This window comes from Parus major, chromosome 6 (genome assembly GCF_001522545.3).
Source record: "Parus major isolate Abel chromosome 6, Parus_major1.1, whole genome shotgun sequence".
In the NCBI taxonomy this organism is placed as follows: Eukaryota; Metazoa; Chordata; class Aves; order Passeriformes; family Paridae; genus Parus; species Parus major.
This window is the reverse complement of record NC_031775.1, coordinates 1,134,414-1,148,462: the sequence shown is the minus strand read 5'-3', so window position 1 is coordinate 1,148,462 and position 14,049 is coordinate 1,134,414. Positions and strand designations below refer to the sequence as shown.

At 50.7% G+C, this 14,049-nt stretch overlaps 1 protein-coding gene across 7 annotated transcripts in view; it reads left to right on the top strand.

Moving 5' to 3' along the window:
* The window catches only part of CDH23 (cadherin related 23), a 176,130-nt gene that overhangs the window by 84,905 nt on the left and 77,176 nt on the right, over positions 1-14,049 (top strand). For all 7 annotated transcript variants that reach the window (XM_015633531.2, XM_015633529.2, XM_015633536.2 and 4 more), the window contains exons 10-11: positions 5,330-5,442; positions 7,349-7,537. In XM_015633531.2, coding sequence (XP_015489017.1) covers positions 5,330-5,442; positions 7,349-7,537 — 302 coding nt within the window. The remainder of the gene's footprint in view (positions 1-5,329; positions 5,443-7,348; positions 7,538-14,049) is intronic.

Here is a 14,049-nt window from a genome sequence, read left to right as displayed (position 1 = left end):
TTCTCCATCTCCTGGATTTCCTGCTAAAGAATAAAATGCCATCTGTATTTTTTTTTCTATGTAATATATATATATATATATATGAGTGGAAAATCAGTGCAGTAGCTCTCAGAACAAGCTTCCCATGCTCATATGAGAGCCAGAGTGCCCCACTGCCTTCCTTATGAAAGTCCAGCATAGATCCTTGAGGAAAGGTCAAGTGGCCAAAGAGGTCTCTGTGAAAAACGAGGTTCACGTATCTTTCATATAAAATTTGAGAAGTTTAATAGAAAGATAATTAGGAGATAGAAATAAAGACCAAGCCCTCAGCCTCCGTAGCTTGACCTGACTTGATAAAGAAGGCAGAGCAACGCAAACCGCTTCCCTGAAACCCTTAAACCGGAGATGGGGGAGAACCCTTGGAAGCAGGGACCTGCCCGTTTTGCTATTCCCTACGTGGCTCCAGCTTTTTCCCACATTTGGCTCGCCCCGTGAGCTGCTGGGGTGTTGAAGCCCTCGTAAATCACACCTGCTGGGAGCGCCTTCCCGCCTGATTTAAGGGCAGCCGTCACAGCGGAACGCTTCTGTAGGAGGACACGCTGATGGGTGGAAAAGTGCCTGGCGCCCGGGTTATCCATCAAAAGCTGTTTTTTCCCACCCTGCCAATGCAAGGGGATGAGGCAGCACAAAGCAAAGATGGTGGCTGAGGTCAAAGCCCCTCTTCCCTTGGCTCAGTTGCTCCCCATCTTCCTCCACACTGCTTTTTTTGTCGTCATGTTGGCACCTGGCTTTGGCTCCCTGGCAATCCGGGAATCATTGGGAAGAGATATGATTTGGGATAATGGTTTGCGTGGCAGGTGGTCCCCCAGCAAATGGCCCTGGGTAATTAAAACTATACATTCCCTTTTATGTGTAAATAGGAAACAAAAGCATCTCTTCTGTTGAATTTCTGGGACTTCCTGTTTCACTTCTCAGGATTTAATATGTTTTCAAGGCTGAGCAACCTGGTCTAGTGCAAGGTGTCCCTGCCTGTGGCAGGGGCTTGGAATGACATGATCTCTAAGGTCCTTTCCAACCCAAAACAGTCTGGGATTCAATGTTGACAACCAGTGGAGAAAGATGAACCTGGACCACCTCTGTTCATGTTGTGGCCAGCAAAAACAATTTGGTCTGAGATGGCTTTTAATGTAGAAAGCTGTGGAGCCTGGAGATGTGAGGTTTATGTCAAAAAGCCCCTTTTAGATGGTGGGGAGGAGTGATGGTTGAGGTCTGAGCCTCAGAATCCTTTTGTGTGAAGAATTACACTCAGAGCAGAAACTCTCCAGGTTCTGTTCTCCTCTGGTACTTGGCCACAGCTCCCAGGAAACCTGGGAGGGGGTGATAAATATCTCCTTTTATTTCCTTGTACTGTACATTCCGACTTAAAAACAGGAACTTTTGTGCGCGCATTTGATGTGAGCTCCTTTGGCGGCTCTGCAAAATCAGGAGTTCTGCTGGTTGTTCTAGAATGGACAAATCCTTTGGGAAAGATACTAAAAAGGCCTGATTGCAGGGCAGGAATGTGAGCAGGAGCGCTGGCACACAGCTTTGGGCTCAGTTATCCCAGAGAGCTGCATCTTCCCAGAAGAGTAGCAAAACCAAAGTCCTGAGCAGGAGAAGGGGGCACTGTTTTTACACAGCACCTCGACTTCCCAGTTTATAACCGGTTATTACTTCCTAGTAATACCCGGTTTTCCTTTGGAAACGACTTGCTGCCTTGGAATTCAAGCACGGGGCAAGGCCCCTGCCCTGGCAGTGCTTCCCTGCCTGCGGCCTGGGGGCAGAAACTCAAGGTGAGGAGCATCGAGGTGCTCACGGCAGCTGATGGACTATTTATACGCTAATAACTGTGTCTGTTGCTGACTCCGTGAACCACATCCAACAGCATCTATTTCGGTGCCCGAGGAGCCCTGACGGAGCACATTTTGATTAATAAATTATCCGGAGCAAGGTGTGTGATGGGTTCCCCTTCCACATCTCGTGAAAGTCACCCGCTCCAAGTTCAGCGGCGGCTTCCCAACGTGAGCAGCCCTTCCTGCAGAGGGGGGTGGGAAAATTATCCTGCCCTGGGAAAACAGCTTGCCCTGACTGACAGGCAGCTCTTCACTAGAGCAGGGCAGTAGCTGCATCTCTCCCTCCGAGGGATTTGAAAGGTGCTCAAAGGCTAAAGGGGTAGGGAGGAAGGAGAAGATATTGATGGGGTGGTTTTTTTTCCCTTTTTTTTTTCTCCTTTTTCTTTCCCCTCCACCCCCTTCCTCTAGGTTTGAGCCAGTACTTTTAACGGCCTTTTAAAACTGAGAGCTTGGTTGAGGGCAATTAAACATTATGGCTCTCATCTATAAAACCCCTCGTTATAGCAGTGTTTCTCTGAAATGATGCCTATGCCACCATCCGTTCCTCAATGAGCTTGGAAAAACACTCTGAATGGACTCCTGTGATCCATCCCAGTGCTCCCAACCCAGCATCCCGTCAGTGCCTGCCTTCCCAGGCCCCTGCCCAGCTGCAGTGTATGCAGGAGCTGCTGCTGTCCCTCTACCTGCACACGGACAGATGGATGGGAAGCTTCTCCTTCTTCTTGACCCTTAACAAAAAGATGGGTTTGTAGGTCCTGAGCAAGCCTGTTCCTTGCCAGGGGGGATCAACAAGTCTGCCAGAAGTGGATTCATGCTGCTGTCCCAAAGTTCTCAATTTTTTCCTTGTTTTCATTCTCCCCTTTCCCTCTGTCTTTCTGATATTTAAAACATTTTCTGCTTTGTTTTCCTTCTCTCTGCCCCCACTTTTGCTGCTCAGCCTTTCCTTTCCCATCCTTTAATTTCTGCCACATCCCTGCTTGTACCTCTGGTCTCTCCAGAGAGAGGAAAGACAAAATTGGCTAATTTTCCCCCCACCCTATTTTGTTCTTTCCTTTGTTCTCAGTAAAGTGAAGGCACATGAAAATGATCAGAGAGATTTTGGCAAGGAAAATGTCTCAGGAAATGGGCATTGTTCAGCAGTGTGAGCACTTCAGCAGGGATCACTGGTCAGAGCAGTGAGGAAATGGTGGCTGGAGAGGTTTTGGAGACACCTCTTGTTCTAAATTTGCAAATTTGCAAAGCCAGGAATTCTCTGCAAGTAGAAAGGAAGCCCCAGGATGAGTATCTGATGGTGTTAGAGAGGCTGAGCTAGAGAAAAGTCTCTGATGTGCAGCCTGGGAGGCCTTTGGGTCCCAAATTTCGTTGTCCATCCTTCAACCAGTGACTGTGGCTGTCGAAGTTTCGTATTTTCCCATTTTCAAATGTGAAATGCATAACCATTTTTAGGACATGGAACACAGTGCTGTGTTTAGTCGAATTCCTGCCCTATTGACCTAATTCCACTAAATTCCATTGTCCCAGAACTTTATATTAGGGGGAGGTGACCCCAAGGCATAAACTTTACCGTGGCAACCTGGTGTCCTGGTACATTTAAGCACCTGGCAGCACAATCCAACCCATCTCATGGAGTGTCCTTCAAAGCTGGGATGGAAAGAAGCTTCCTAAGGGGTCAGCCATAAATTACAGAGTGGGAAATCAGGATGGAAAGAGGGGAATTGTCCAAGGGAGGAGCCTGGAGATCTTCATGTCCAGCAGCAAAAGATCAGGCAAAAAACCCTCAAGGCTGTTGCTAATATTTTAAGTAGTCTGGCATCAGCTCATTAAGCTGTGAGTGGTCAGTGGGGCATTTGGGATGGAGAGAAGAGAGGAGCAAGGGCAGGAATGGGAGGAATTCAGTCCAGGAGGAAGAGAGAGTGGCTCAGAAATGGGGGGAAAGGTGTTGAGGCTCTTAGGGCTCAGGGGGAGAGAGGGCAGGTGGCTCCTGGGGTGGGAGGCAGGGGATGGCCGGACCCCAAGGCTTTGGCCATCCTGAGAAAGGCACAGCTGTGATCAAACAGAGGGTGGAAGGGAACAAGGTGGACGCTGAATGATGGGAAACAACTTTCCATGGCAGAAGATCCGTCTTGCAGCTCCCTTCCAGGGAAATGACAAATGCTGTGCGTGTTTGGTTCGTGCTGAGACGTATTGAGAAGACAGGATTTATTTTTTCCTTCCCTTCAGCTGGGATGACTGGGATGTACCTGCAGGATTTCCTGGCTCCTCTCTGCATCTGGTTCAGGGGTTCCTGCGTGCCTTGAGATGCTGAGGGGAGCTGTGTGGGGTGACCATGTGCCTGGATACAACCTCCTTGGTCATCACTAATTCAGCAGCCTGCTCTGCTTTGGTGTCAGGCTGGTGTCAGGTGTCCCAGGCTCCACACACCAACTGCTGGCTTTTGTCTGGCTCACAGGGAGAGCACCTGGAGCGTATTCCCGAGCAGGACATTGTCCTGGGAGAGCACCTGGAGTGTATTCCTGAGCAGGACATTGTCCTGGGAGAGCACCTGGAGTGTATTCCCGAGCAGGACATTGTCCTGGGAGAGCACCTGGAGTGTATTCCTGAGCAGGACATCGTCCTTTTCGTATCTGTTGGCCACGGCACCTGAGCATCTTGTCTTAATCCTCCCTGGGGGACTAATTCCAGATGAGGATTCAAGCTGGGGAGGGATGGGCTGGGATGGGATGGGAATGGGAATGGTCTGTGGAGGCAGCCAGGCATGCTGGCTGCTTGCTTGCATGTAGGGACAGGCACAGGGGCCAAATTTGGCTCCAGTAGAGGAAAACCAGGCAGCTGCACAGGGTCAACACATACGGCAAGAGCATAAAAGCAGGGCGAGCGACTACACTATTTTACTGATATTTTTACTGGCTTCAAATGCATCCAGCTAAGAAATTCCTGAGCTGTGTGAGGCTTCTCTTTTACTTGATAGAATTTTTTTCTTTCTTTAAGCTCTGCAGCCTCTCCTTGAGTACATGTGGACTTGTATCCCCCTCAGCCCCACAGCTCAACCACTGCCTGTTATGTGGAGAATTCCTCATGAGCTTGGTCCATCTGTGTCTCCCTGTGATTATCCTGGACTGATGTCCCTTAACTCCTGTATTTCAGGAGAGGGGCCATGCCCAACCCACCACACCCTGCAAATGCAGGTGGTCACTCAGAGGGGAGCAGCTGGATTTGGTCCTGCTTTCAGCTTTGCTGTTGCAGATTTTAATAACTGAAACCCTTTGAAATTCTTCAGCTGCCTCCAGCACTGGCAACTTTTGGCTATGGAAGGAGAGCCCCATTTTGACCCCTAAGCTGGACAGATGAGAGGAGGAGAGGAGTGTTGCAGCCATGACATTCCCTCCCTGTTTCCTCCAGCACTTTCTGGGATCAGCTGTGCCGGCTGCTTGTGCTCACATTCCTGTTATTTTTCTCAGGTAACACCAACAGCATCTTTGCACTGGACTACATCAGCGGAGCTTTAACCCTGAATGGGCCCCTGGACCGGGAAAATCCCTTCTACAGCTCTGGATTCATCCTCACAGTGAAGGTGAGACCTGTTCCAGCCAGGAAGAGCAGGATGGGGAGCACATCCTGCCTGGGGACACCCCCTCCAGGTAGCACTGCAAACCTGGGATCTGCTGTTCTCTTGGGCATCTGGAGCCACAATGTGCTGTCCAAGTGAGGTGTCAAACACAGCCCCCTTGTCTGGTGGCCCAAAACACGATTCACTCAATAGGGATGTATGAGGGCATTTTTGCTGTCCCGCCTGTGGCCGTGCCCCAGGGCTGCATACAGCACCAAACACGTACTCAGGCACCTGAATTGTGCCTGCTTTTGCCTGTTTTCCCTCTTTCTCCCCACCAAAACCCTGGATAAACACGACATTTCATCTTGTCAGCAGGCAGTGGTGTAACAGGGCATCATCCCTGCCTGCCCGGCACGGGGAGGGAGCGATGCTGGAAGTTGCCTTGTCAAGGAAAGGCACTGGAGCGTGGCTTTCCAGCCCCACCAGCCCCACCTGAGAGTGGCTCCCTGGCTCTGCTCACAGCCCTGTAATTAAAATCAATACCAAGCTGGGCAGCTGGTTGGAAACACATTTAGAACTATAGATTCTGCTGGGCTGGGGTGGGGAAAAATCAGCAGCGTAGGAAGGGTCATTGATTGGGAGGGAGGCAGACAGCACATCACCTTCTTGTTTTAGCAAGTGTGATGCTTCCTTGGAGGTGGGCAGAGGGACGAGAGATCACCCCTCTAGGTACCAGACACAGTGCATACCATGGGGCTTTGTGTGTGAGGAAGAGATCCTCACCCATCCCTGGTATCATTCAGGCTTTTACAGTTTCAAAAATCAAGAGGGGGAGGGTTGTCTGGTTTTAATGGGGACAAAAATATCTGTTTAATCTTGGAAAGGCTTGTGAGCCTGAAAACTCGCCCGTTTTCCTCCCTGCATGACAATGGAGTTCCAACCATATTCTGTTGATCTGATAGATTTCCATGTCCTCTCCCCACAAACTTCGCATCCTCCTGCAAATGCCAGCTCTCTGCGTCCCACATCCCCGGGACCCAAAATGTTCTCTGCTGCACTCATCCTGGAGCACACAGTGAAAATACAGCTGGATTGCTCCTCGCTGGGATCAGCCTGTTCTGCTGTTGTGTGCAGAAGCAGTGAATAGCAATGAGCCGTGTGGGTCGTGATAGCGTTGCTTTTCCATGCCCACAGCAAAGCAAGATTATCCAAAGGACAAGAGGAGGGACTCGGCTTGAAAAGGCTGTTTTATGAGTCTTGCTTCTCTGGCATTAAAATCTGCACTCCCTCCTTTTGGGAAGGCAGAATTAAAGTCCTTCTTGAGACAGAGGTGTGATGTGGACTCATGACTCAGCTCTGTATTTAGATATGTGTTGCCAAACCTATTTTAAGGTCTAAGTCTTCTTTTCCTCTGGCGCCCTAGTTATCCATCCCTGTGTTTTCCAGCACACTGTGTGGATCACTGTCAGCTCCCAATCCCCCATCAGGGATGGCAGAGGACAGAGCAGGAGTTCTCTCTGCCTCGTTGAGCCTTCCCTTCTTTTCTGGGCTCTCCCCTACATCTCACAAGGGACATTTTGTTGTTGTTGCTTAAATGCTCATGGCAGGGAAACCTCCTACTTGTTCTTGCTTGACTCCGGATCCTGCCAACTGTTGCATGACAGAGGCAAGAAAGAACTTGGCCACAGCCATCCCAAGGGAAATGTTGTACCCCTGGGAAGGTTTTTGAGAGCGCTGTGGGACCAAAGCACGAGTGATGGGAGTTAATGTGTTAATGGAACAACGGCAGTGCCAATTGGGCATCCTTCCCTGGCAAAGTGGAGGAAGAGAAAGCTGCGAGCCTCTCACCACACCACGCACACTTTCTTCACTGGAGAACACTTTTCTCCCTGGAGAGTAAAGGCTGGCCTGTTTTCTCTCCTTGCAGGGAACAGAGCTGAACGATGACCGCACTCCCTCCAACGCCAGCGTCACCACCACCTTCAACATCCTGGTCATTGACGTCAACGACAACGCGCCCGAGTTCAACAGCTCCGAGTACAGCGTGTCCATCCCAGAGCTGGCCCAGGTGGGCTTTGCCCTTCCCCTCTTCATCCAGGTGCAGGACAAGGATGAGGTGAGGTATCCTGCTTTGCGGGGTAGCGCTGGTTTGGTTTTGGGCTTTTGGGGAGAAGTCGCTGAGGTACCCGTGATGAAGTGCACGGTTCTGTCCCAACACCCACCTTTTCAGCTCTCTCTGCTGCCGGTTTTCTGTGTACCCCAAGCCCAGTTTCCCTCCACAGTGTGCAGGCACTAATGCAGTCAGGATTGCACAGCCCCTGAGAGCCAGAAAATAGGATTGCCTGGGAGGCTGATCCCCGCCTGCTTCTGAGGGCTCTTGTCAGGCAGTGCTTTGCCAGTCTGGTTTAGCAAAGGAGGAGTTTTCCCTCCGGGCTCCCAGGGGGGGAGCTGTCAGGGACAGGGAAGACAAGGATCCCTGAGCTCTCTGTCCCAGGAGGCACGGGTGCTGCTGCTGTCAGGGAGGAGGCAGGAGATGCCCCCCGGATTAGGGAGGACTGGGATACCAGTTCATCACTGCAAACAAGCCAGGAGCATTGGAGGCTCGTTCCTCCCACGTGTCAGTGGAGCTCCCATTTGTCACGCGCCGACCCGTGCCGTGTTTGGGATTGCAGCCTGTTTTCCAGCCTTGGGCTCCCAGCCTTCAATTACTCTGATTATTTGACTTGTGCAGTTCACGTCTGGCTGCTCCTGTGTGCTGGTTCCACCCCCCAGCCCCGCCACGCTGCCGGGTGTCTGCTCCAAACCAGTGCTGACACCTCATGGTGAGCTGTCCAAAATCGCTCGGGAAGGCTCTGCCTGCAGGCTCCTGCTGTTCCCATTCTTCTTCAGGCTGAGCAGGAGATGAGGGGAGAGGGTTTGTCACAATAGATGGGTTGGGTTGGAAGGGAGCTGAAGGATCATCTCGTTCCAAGCCTCCTGCCACGGGCAGGCACAGCTTCCACTAGACCAGGTGGCTCAGAGCTCCATCCAGCCTCCTGGCGAAACATCGTCAGGATGTTTGCCTGGTGCTTCAAGTAACAGGAAACAAAACATCCCCCAAAATCCTGGTGGGTCAGTTAAACATGTGCACCTTTTAAGTTGCCTTTTCTGGCTGAGAAGATGGATTTGCTATTCCCCAGCAAATGCTGGGTGGAGTTCACCCCATCTCATCATTCCACCCAGAAATCCCTTTTTTTTTTTTTTTCCATCTGAAGTGATTATGACACAGAACTAATAACCTGATGTCACCGTCCAGGAGTTATGAGTTCAGCCTGAAGAGGTGCAGATGAGCTATTAAGCAGATAAAGAGACTGTTTTTTCTTGAAAATGTCAATTGCTAATAAAGAAGATATGGATATGACAGATGCTTAGGATAGCTTCTGAATAGAGCTGCTGTCGTGCTTGCTGAGAGATGTCAGCAGATCCATTCTTGAAGGGCATTGTAACACTTCTGTTTGTGCCACCAGGATGAAGGATCTGTCATTATTTCTGGTTAAAAGCTCATTTTACTGGAGTGACTCCCATTCAAGAATTCACTTTTCAGCCTTGCTAATTTTAAAATGGGAGAATAAAAAATAGCCTCGCCTTCCCCATCGCACCAGCAAAAAAATACACGCTGTTCTTTTGATGTATTTCTTTAACTTCCTGAGATTTCCCCAAAAGAATTGGCTGAGATTTTTAAAACTGCTGAGAGAGGATCTCTTTTGCTTAGGGAGTCTGAAGGAGTTTTACTGTACACGTCTTCAGAGACCATCATATTAGCACGGATTGCTTTGACCGTGGCATTATTTTCACTGATAAGAAAGCAGAGGAGAGCTGATTCTTGGAATATCTGGAGGGAGGAAAGTTAGAAGCAATTGGTTACCTTTTTTCCTGCATTATCCCGTGATGGATCCTCCTTATTTCTTCTCACGGATGCTTGCAACTGGGTTAACTGTCACGGTAGCACTTTTGGGGGGGAAAAAAAGGGAGAAGATGCCCAGCTTCTGGATGTGAGATAGAAGCAGGACTGCACCTGCAGCCAGCACTGCTTCCCACAGAAGCATTTGCAGAACTCTGAAGACCCACCAACTTTCAGTGGAAAAACTGCAGAAAGGTTCCATTGTTGCCTGACAATCGACATTTTGGATGCTCAAGTACCTCGTGAGAGCTGTGAGGGTTTTACAAACCCTCTGGATTAGAGGTAGCTGGGATGGCAGCGGGCTCTCTTGCCTCTCCTCTCGCGGATGCAGGCGTGGAGGGACGCGTTGGCAAGGACCGAGGTCTTCAGGCAGGGATGTGACTGAGGATGTGGCTGACAGAAGCTGTTCTGGCAGCGCTGGCTTCATGCTGGAGATGACACAACTCATTTGTGTAAGGGGCAGAGGGAAACAAGAAGAGAACTGTACACAACTCCAGGGAAAGCAGGGAGAGAAATAAATGAGAGCAGATGGGTTGAGGACACGGGAAATCAAAACCGGAGTCTTTGGGAAGATCACTTTGCTCGAGTTTGTCTCCTGCCTCCCAGCTTATGTCACGAAATCCTGGGAGAGCCCCTTGGCAGATTGGCTTATTTCCTGAGCCAGGCCACCCAGCCTGGTTCTGGCCCCTCCAGAAAATTCAGGCATTGCTCCTTCAGCCCTCCAGCTTGTTGAGGTCCTGCCGTGAGGGAGCAGCCCACGCCTGGATTTTGCCCCGTGCAGTGGTCCTGTGGATCTGGGTGGTTTTGGGGAGCCTTCCTGCCATGGTGCCTTTGTAGAGCTGGGGAAAGGGCTGTCACATGGGTCTGGCCTTTAACACGCACTGTGTGGGCTTCCAAGGCTCTTAAACGAGGCTTTTCAAAACCAGGCCCACACAGCCTTTTTTAATCCTGGGGTTTTTGGCCTTTCTTCCTTCTGGTGTGTTTTGCACAAACTGAAATGACGGCTTTTGGAAGGAGTCAGATTAAACGATTCAGCAAAGCACTTAAAAATGCATTTCCCAGGCACACTTGAAAGCCTGTGCTTGGATTTTCCTCTGTGCTGTAAGTGCCTTTCTGTGGCTCGGCTGGCATTAACCTCTCACACAAGGTTCCCAAGCGAGTGTCTCCAAGGAGAAGTCCTTCCTGGGAGCCAGGGCCCTGCAGACTCCCAGCTTTCACCCCCCAAAACGTGGCCATGGTGTTGCTCCAGGAGGAGCTGGCTGGGGCTGTGAGGTGGCATGGGGGGCTCCTCAAGAGGGAGACAACCGAGCCCAGCCAAGGTGGCCCCACGAGTGGATTTTGGGTGCAGCCAAGAGGTGTTCAACCAGGTGTGCTGGTGTTCTGCATCGTCTGGGACTTACTGAAAGAGAAATCAGTACACAGGCTTTGCACAGGGTTTTCAACCTGTCTTGCAGAAGGGGTCCGGGCTGCCCCAGGCACGGGGTTGGAATGAGCTGAGCTTTGTGATCCCTTCCAACCCAGCCCATTCTGGGGTTCTGTGAGCCAAGAAAAAAGCATTAATTGCCATGCAGCTGAGTTTCTCTCCCAGCCAGATAGACAGCAGACCCCTGAGCAGCTTTCCCAAGGCGTTCAAGAGCTGTTTATGAAAATCCATTGAGGTTTCCCAGTGTTTTGACTGACCCTGTACTCAACTGGACACCCCCAGGCTGTGGTTGGGTTCTCCTCTCATTCACATTGTGGTGGTTCAGCAGGGGGGGAATAAATCCTGTGTGTGAGGCAGAAGATTAAAGCATTGGCTCACCTGCTTTTACAGCAAGGTTTGTTTCCAGGTTGAGAACAAGAGCTGTGGAACAGGCTGGTGTTAATTCCGAGGGCTCATCTGCTGCTGGGCTGGCTGATTTGGGGGATGTGGGTGTCCTTTCTGGATATGCTGGTGTTCTCTACCTGGTGGCTTGATGCAGGATCACAGGGAGAAGTGTCAAGGGTTTGGCCATCCAGAAAAAGGAGCAGGGCATCCTTCAGGGCATCCCCCATTCCCTATGGCTCTGAGATCCATGGATGCCTGTTAAGGGAAGTTCTGTCAGGGCATGACAGGGAAACCAGCTCTCCCATCTCGGCTTCCACTCGATTTTCCTCGACTCAGTTGAGTGAAGAGGAAGAAAAGGGCAGAAGCTGTCTGGAGCACCGCTATCGTGGCCTGACATTTTAAAAAATCATTTCGAAACAATTCCCTAAAATAAGCATATTGAGGAAGGTAAATGGGGAATTTAAAATAAGGGAAATCTGGGCCATGGGAATACGCTGTCTTTGTTGCACAGAGCTCCACCAGAGACCCCCACCAGGATATCCTGCGTGCCCATGCGTGTGCAGGTGGCAGTATATGATTCATCCAGAGCATATATATATGCATATGACAGGCACAAGCACTATAAATATGATCTACAAGGCAAGGAACTGTAAAGGGGAATTGACGGCACACGAGTATTCTCTCCCAAAAGTGCCAGCTGCCAGTCGGGCTGAATTAGATTTCACAGGGGTTTTTGCAATACATGGAATTCACCAGCAAATTACCCTTAAAGAGGGAAAATCAATCATTTGGAGCAGAGATAAGCTGAAGGCGAGGCAGCCTCGGATTGATCCCGTCTGTGCAGGCGTGTGTGGAATTCAGCAGATAACCTGGGGAGAGCGGGGAAGGAGAGAAAACTCCTCCAGGAGGGAGGGAACGGGCAAGGACTGACACTTAGGATGGACAAAAAGACGGGAGAATAGGGCTGCTAGCTTGGGGAGGAGGATCAGAAGGGCTGGGGAGCATTTTGCTCCAGGCATGCTGCATCCCAGTGAATTCCTTGGGGATGCAGGAGACAAACACCAGTGCCCAGTGAGCCCTCGAAGCAGGTGGAACCAGGTGGGAGAGGGGTGCTGGGATCCCGAGCTGGCTGGGCAGTGGGAGAGGGGCAGGCAGCACCCAGAGAGGCTGTTGTGAGTTAAATGCTTTGAAATGGGTGCAGGGAATAACCCCCTTCATGTCTCGTGTTTTCAGGGGAGGGATTAAATACCATTTGTGTCTGACTCGCTAGAGACAGGCCTAAATTATCCAAGCCCCACGGAAAAGCACTAGTTGCTTTCAAAAAAAAACCCCCAACTTCTTCTTTCCCCTTCCTTCACCTTCACTCCCAAATTCTCAGCTCTTTCCTTTCTTTGTAGATGTCCCAGAATGAGGAATATCAAATTGTCCATAGCTTGTTGTGGGTAATAGCCCAGAAACTGCCTAGGAGGTGACTGGGAGGAAAGCTGGAGTTGCACTGGATTTTTTGCTTCGGGAGGGTGGGGCTCTCCATTTTGGAAAAGCACATTGCACTGAGAGACCCAAAGGCAGGTCTGTGCTGAGGCAGTGTGAGAAGGACAAACCAAGAGGATTCCCAGACTGCTTTTCCCAAGTCTAGTTCACTTTGTGCTGAAAGTGATTGCAGGAAATCAACCTACCCGTGGACCTCAGGATGTGGTTGAGGAAGGGTTGTCTGCTTGTTTAGGGATTTGGATTATTTTATTTTTTACTTTGTTTTCTTGTGCAGCCATTGGTAAGTGATGCTAAATATTTGCTGTGACTGCTGGAAGGTAGAATAATTCCTGAAGCATTTTCCAGGTTTGCTTCCAGGAGGAAGGGGCTGAGTGGGAGCATTAGTGATGGATGAAGCCAGCAGGTGATAGTGGGCCAAAAAATCAGCGACAGGAATGATCATCCATCCTCAGCCCCAGCTGGAACAGCTGACGTGGCTGCCCCAGCCTCCTGTGGGAGAAGGGGTTTCCCAATTCTTGCTGAACTCTGCCACATGAGTGAGGATTGCAGGTTGGGAGAGCAGATTCTTGTCCGTGATTCACAGCCAGGTGTGTGAGCGGGTCCTACCTGAAGCTTCAGACCTCTGGGGTGACAGCTGGACCCTTCTGTGCCATCTCACACCCCCACCTGTCCTGCTGGGGTCCTAGAATGGAATTTCAGCGGGAGATCAGGCTGGCAACCAGGCCTGGCAACCAGAAGCTGCCCCAAAATGCTGCGTGACCAGCCAGTGGTGGCGTTTTTGGAAGCAGGGAACGGGTGTGAGGTTGGCGTGGCAGCGGGACCACGGCACGGATCCGATTACGCGCTCCGGGGAATGCGCGCACGGAGAACAAAGCTGTAATTGTGCCCAACTGCAGCTCCAATTGTCCTTCAGCCAAATCAACACGGAATTTCCGTAGGGTTGTGGCACTGGCTGAGAGATTTGATTGGAAGGAGGCAGTGGGCAGCAGCCTTGAGGCATGGCGAGGGCAAGCCTCGAGTGTTGGCATGGGATGAGAGGAGCTGGAAAACGTGTGTCTGCATCCCGGTGTTGGGCAATAGCAAACTTCCCTCCAAAGCCTGCTTTTTTATGGGTCAATTCGTTTCAGAAGGAGACAGTTTTATTGTTGTAGGGTTGCTGAGCTTTGGCAGGCTGCTCCTTAATTTGTGGCTCTAAAGGAAGGCAAAGGACTCAGTTTGTTTGCAGCGGTGGGGAAAAGCTCGAGCCGTGCAGGAGCTGGGATGCCAAGGGATGGCGAGGGGAAGGAGCATGTAAAGCAGGTCACTGAAAGCATCCTCATCCTCATCCTCATCCTCATCCTCATCCTCATCCTCATCCTCATCCTCATCCTCATCCTCATCCTCATCCTCG